This window comes from Glycine soja, chromosome 9 (genome assembly GCF_004193775.1).
Source record: "Glycine soja cultivar W05 chromosome 9, ASM419377v2, whole genome shotgun sequence".
Lineage (NCBI taxonomy): Eukaryota > Viridiplantae > Streptophyta > Magnoliopsida > Fabales > Fabaceae > Glycine > Glycine soja.
In genome coordinates this window covers 30,316,972-30,322,971 of record NC_041010.1, presented here as the reverse complement: position 1 = coordinate 30,322,971, position 6,000 = coordinate 30,316,972, and the positions used below count along the sequence as shown (strand labels likewise).

Here is a 6,000-nt window from a genome sequence, read left to right as displayed (position 1 = left end):
TGTAGAGATTGCTTCCAAAGTATTGGAGACACATTTTAGTCCTGCCTCAGAGGTTAGTTCCATAAGGCTTTTAGATATATGATTTTCAGTTTTTCACCATTATTTCAGCATGTCTTGTTCTTGGTATATCATGAAGATTAAGCTTATTATATTCATTTTTTTTAAATAAATTACTAAATTATTTAACAAGGACCACTTTGAAAAATAATTACCACTAAATTATTTTTATTTTGTTTTCAAAACATTATTGCATTTGCAACATTTTTAACGCTAAATTGCAAATTTTCATGGAAACGCGCCACTTCAATCTTCACTACTATATTACGGGCAAATTGACCTAACATGGTCACTTTTACAAACAATTTATCAAATAGGGTCTCTTCCTAAACTATTTACGGACGGGGTCTATTTTTACATGCATCCCGCCATTTATATTGGCGATAAAGCTAAGCCGTCACTCGCATTAGCGACATACCGGTTGACGTGGAGGGTGTTTCGCCAGCAGCATTGGTGAAACAGCTGCTGGTGTCAGAAAGAGCAGGCATGGTCTCGCTACCATGGCTGGCGAAATAGCAGCAAAGGAGGTCTCGCTAGCATGGTTGGGGATTCCACTTTTTTTTAATTTTTTTTCTTGTTCCGTGGAACAGTGAATACAACGAAAGGGGCTGGTTTGATATCGTATAATGCCAAAATGAAAAGTAATAATTTTTTAATCAGAGCAAGAAAGAATGACAAATGAAAGGACACAGTTTATTTCTAGGTGCTGCCAACAAAAGCACAACAGCTAAATATGATTTTTTAAATTATTATTAGTATATATATTATTATTAAAAATAATTTTTTATATAAGGATTCTAATTCATTTTATTAAATAATTTTCAGCTAAATATTTTTCAAACAATTTAATTATTTTCAGTTTATTAACTAATTATATATTTCATATTTGTTTAGTGAAAAAAATAGGAATTATTATAAATATTGAATTTAAAAAGATCATAAAATGCACCAATAATCTAACTAATTATAAAATATAAGTATAAAAAAGTGTAAGAATCTAAATATTTTTTTAGTTTAGTTATTGAAAAAGGACTATAAACTCAAAAAATTTAGACCATAATTTAAATTTAATTATAATTTAAATTTATGGTGTATAATAAATTTATTATTTTTTATGAAAATTACTTCAAAAATTATATTAATAATATGATTGAAGAATGTTTTAAAAGTATTTTATAATGTCATGTGATTAAACTCTTAGATATTTCATGATTTAATTAAGTTTAGGGTCGAATTGGTTATTTTCTAATGACATTTCTTGTAAAACTGATTTTTTAATAAAAATGATTTTTATATAAGGATTCTAATTCATTTTATTAAATAATTTTTTAATAATAATTTACATGTAATTACAATTAAAACGTGTAATTATTAATAAAAAAAATCTGTTTTTGTATTCTCCTGGCCATGTCTAAAGATAAGCTTCGTCCTTTCATTTGTCATTCTTTCTTTTTCTGATTAAAAAATTGTTAGCTTTTCATTTTGACATCACAAGATATCAAATCAGCCCCTTTCATTGCATTCACTGTTCCACGGAACAAGAAAAAAAAATAAAAAAAAGTGGAATCGCCAGCCATGCTAGCGAGACCTCCTTTGTTGCTATTTCGCCAGCCATGGTAGCGAGACCATGCCTGCTCTTTCTGACACCAGCAGCTGTTTTGCCAATGCTGCTGGCGAAACACCCTCCACGTCAACTGGTATGTCGCTAATGCGAGTGACGACTTAGCTTTATCGCCAATACAAATGGTGGGATGCATGTAAAAATAAACCCGTTCGTAAATAGTTTAGGAAGAGACCCTATTTGATAAATTGTTTGTAAAAGTAACCTTGTTAGGTCAATTTGCCCTATATTGCGAGCTAGTTTTCAAACTTCTTTGACTACAGTCAACTTCTTTGATTGTTAGTTAGTTTTCAAACCTTGAAAGTGGCATAATTAATTTCTCAGTGGATGCATCTTTGTTCTGTCTAGGATCTTGCTAGGAGTCTTGGAGCTGCTATTATCTACAACCAAGATAAGCCATGGGATGACCATGTGAGTATTATTGCAATATTATTTTTATTATTATTTCTCTATATCTAAAGTTACAAATTTGAGGTGAATTGGTTCTTAAAAGATAAATATTTTAAATTTAGTCTAAAAAATGCAATAATTTGGTTATGTATAATTTAATGATAAATTAATCTATAAATAGCACAAGCAATCTTTAGAGTTATAATTAATATTTTTTTATTTAATTTTTTTTAGAAAATACATTCTAAGACGATTCTATAAGAAAATCGTCTTAGAATCCTCAATATATTTTTTTTAAAAAAATGAAATACATTCTAAGACGGTTCTCTAAAGAATCGTCTTAGAATCATAATTTTATTTTATTTTATTTTTTTAAAAAATAAATTCTAAGATAGTTCTAAGTGTCTTAGAATCGATGTAGAATCATCTTTTTATAGTAGTGCCTTAACCTCCATCCAAAGAACCAAATCCATCTCAAAATCTCATTCCTCTCCAAACATGAAAGACACCATTGTTCTATACCCTAATCTTGGTAGGGGACACCTAGTCTCCATGGTGGAGCTAGGAAAACTCATTCTAACCCAGTACCCTTCACTTTCCATCACTATACTCATCCTCACTCCTCCCATCACCCCTTCCACCACTACCATCGCATGCGACTCTAATGCTAGATACATCACCACTGTCACCGCCACCACCCCCGCCATCACGTTCCACCACGTCCCCTTCAACTTTAACACCCCCTCCCTCCCCCTTCACATCCTCTCCCTCGAATTCACCCGCCACAGCACGCAAAACATCACCGTTGCACTCCAAACCCTCGCCAAAGCCTCGAACCTCAAAGCCCTCGTCATGGACTTCATGAACTTCAATGACCCCAAAGCCCTCACCAAAAATCTCAACAACAACGTCCCCATTTACTTCTACTACACTTCTTGCGCCTCCACTCTCTCTACTCCTTCGTTGTAGAAGCAAAGCTTCAAGAATTATTTTGATGATGCCAAGGAATTTCAAAGATCATTCAAGATGAATTTCAAGGATGAAGAAAGCAAGATGTCAAGCAAAAGCAAAGATCTCAGGATAAGAATTAAGATAGACTCTTAGAAAAGTTTTTGAAAAGCACAAATGATTGATCGAGTGAGTTTCTATCTTACCAAAATTTTACCAAGCATTTTACTCTCTGGTAATCGATTACCAGAAGGTAGTAATCAATTACCAATGCTTATAACATTCAAAAATATTTTGAGAAACCTTGTAATCGATTACACAAAACGTGTAATCCAGTGGCTCTGAACATTGGAAATTCAAATTTTAAATTAAGAGTCACAACTGTTCAAGAAAAATAACTGTGTAATCGATTACACCAACATTGTAACTGATTACTAGTGGCAAGTTTTCAGAAAATCTGTCAACAGTCACATCTTTTCATTGGATTTTTGAATGACCATCAAAGGCCTATAAATAGGTGACTTGGGCACGAATTTTCTTCAGAGTTTTCCCTATTCAAAAAAAGGCATAATCCTCTCAAACCAAAATCTCTTATCATCCAACATTCCTTGGTCAAACACTTGTGTTATTCTATAAGGAATTGAGTGCTTCATTGTAAACATATATCTCTTTCAAGAAAGATCATCTTCTTTTTCCTCTCTTTCTAATCAAAGGGCTAAGAGATTGAGAGTCTCTTGTTGTAAAGCATCTGAACACAAAGGAAGGGTTGTCCTTGTGTGTTTCAGAAAGTGTAAAGGATTTGCGAGATAGTGGAACTCCCAAGAGGATTGCTTGGGAACTGGACGTAGGCAACGAACTTTTTCGAACTAGTATAAAACTATGTTTGCATTCTCTCTTCCCTCAAACTCTTTTATTTATTGTTGCTTATTATTTTTATTCAGTAAGTTTAATTTGAATTATTATTTAGAAATTCATTTTAAAATGAATCTTAGCACTTGGGTCAAAATCTGTATAGAAATTTTAATTGGGGAATAATTTGTAAAATCTTAATTCAACCCCTCCTTCTTAAGATTTCTGAGGTCACATGTCTAACATTCGTTTCCCAATCATTCACCAAATTGTTACTAAAGAAAAGGTGAAGGACCAACCGCTGCAGATTCAAATCCCTGGATTGCCCACAATCTCCACCAACGATTTTTGAAACAAGGCCAAAGACCCTTCGAGTCAAAGCTACCAGGCCCTGCTTCAGTTACCGGAAAACATGGAGGATGGTGTTGGGATTATCACAAACACCTTTGAAGGGATTGAAGAAAAACCTATCAGAACATTAAGCGAGGATGTGACGATACCACCCTTGTTTTGTGTCAGACCCATGATTTCTGCACCGTATGGAGAATAAGACAAAGGGTGTTTGAGTTGGTTAAACTCGCAACTGAGTTAGAGCGTCGTATTGCTCTGTTATGGAAGCATGGGAAGGTTCTCGAGGGCTCAGTTGAAGGAGATTGCTCTTGGGTTGGAGAAGAGCGAGCAAAGGTTCTTGTGGGTCGTGAGGACCGAGTTGGAAGGTTGTGATGACTTGGTGGAGGAAATGAGTCTGAACGAGTTGCTGCCATAAAGGTTTTTGGAAAGGACTAAAGAGAAGGAAGGGGCTGGTTGTGAGAGAATAGGCCCCACAGGTTCAGATACTGAGTCATGACTCGGTGGGTGGGTTCGTGACTCACTGCGGTTGGAACTTGGTGTTGGAGGCGATGTGTGAAGGGGTGCCAATGGTGGTGTGGCCTCTCTACACAGAGCAGAAGATGAATAGAGTGATTCTGGTGAAGGAAATAAAGGTGGCTTTGGCGGTGAATGAGAACAAAGAAGGGTTCGTGAGTGTGACAGAGTTGGTGAAGGGGTGCCAATGGTGGCGTGGCCTCTCTACGCAGAGTAGAAGATGAATATAGTGATTCTAGTGAAGGAAATAAAGGTGGCTTTGGCGGTGAACGAGAACAAAGAAGGGTTCGTGAGTGCGACAGAGTTGGGGGACTGAGTGATGCAATCCTACCCCCCCAAGGGCATTGGATAGAAGACTCCAAGAAAATTGGGCCAGAGATGCAAGAAAAGGCCCTAAGGTTCTCATGAGCCTTAGGGTAGATTTTGGACCCATGGGCTAAGTATGAGCCCACTTATCTTTGTATATATTAGAATAGGATTTCATTATTTTTGGACCTTGTATTTAGGGCTCCATAATGTAGGTAGGGTACCCTAAAAACGTAGGATTTTTCAGCCCTTGTATTTTAGGGCACCTTGATTAGTTTTTGTATTAGGGGTAGTTTTGTAATTTCACATGCACTAAGTGAATATTTGATGTGTGTGTTAGGAAATAAATTTAATTGAATTGGAAGAAGCCCAATCCAATTAAATTTTAGAGGGGGGTGAGCATTTGCTTGCTACACTCCATTGCCACATCATTTAGTCACACTTTGTGCATGTCCTTCACGCTTTACATGCCTCATGACACCTAAGCACACTTAGTGGAGAATCTTGGACTGGATCTTGGATTAGTGGGCTGAACCATAGCTAATTTTCTTTACTAGTCACACCTAGCTTATCTTGTTATTGCATAATAATTTCTTCTTGCTTATCACGCTTATCTTGAGTTCTTTTGGAACCCTAACTTTTACTTTTTCAAACCCCTAACAAGACAGAACCACAACTTAGGAACCAACATGAGTCATCATTCATCTAGTGTTAATGGCGAGGGTACTAGTCATAAGGACCCTCTATCTAGAATCTTAGATGAGTTGAGTTCCCTCAAGTTATGGAAAGAAAAACTAGAAAGAAAAGAAAAAGGAAAAGAGAGGGTAGAAATAAATTAAGATGAGAGAAAACAAATAAGAAAGGAAGAAAGAAGAAAAATAATGAAAGAAATGAAAAGAGAAAAACATGCCTCCTATAGTAGTCATGACTTTTGCAAGAGTTTAAGTGAAGAACTTAGCGACTAT

The 6,000-nt window shown here is 35.6% G+C and overlaps 1 protein-coding gene and 1 pseudogene across 1 annotated transcript; both read left to right on the top strand.

The window, feature by feature from the left end:
* The first annotated feature begins 2,478 nt into the window (after positions 1 to 2,478).
* On the top strand, positions 2,479 to 3,135 carry LOC114367346 (isoflavone 7-O-glucosyltransferase 1-like). The gene has a single exon (XM_028324509.1). The coding sequence runs from the start codon at positions 2,567 to 2,569 to the stop codon at positions 3,035 to 3,037; it is 471 nt and encodes a 156-aa protein (XP_028180310.1). The 5' UTR covers positions 2,479 to 2,566; the 3' UTR covers positions 3,038 to 3,135.
* Positions 3,136 to 4,218: 1,083 nt separating this feature from the next.
* On the top strand, positions 4,219 to 5,101 carry LOC114367345 (annotated as a pseudogene).
* The last annotated feature ends 899 nt before the right edge of the window (positions 5,102 to 6,000 follow it).

What these genes read in the sequence shown, in the direction of transcription:
- LOC114367346 (XM_028324509.1), top strand. Translation starts at nt 2,567, where the DNA reads ATGAAAGACACCATTGTTCTATACCCTAATCTTGGTAGGGGACACCTA.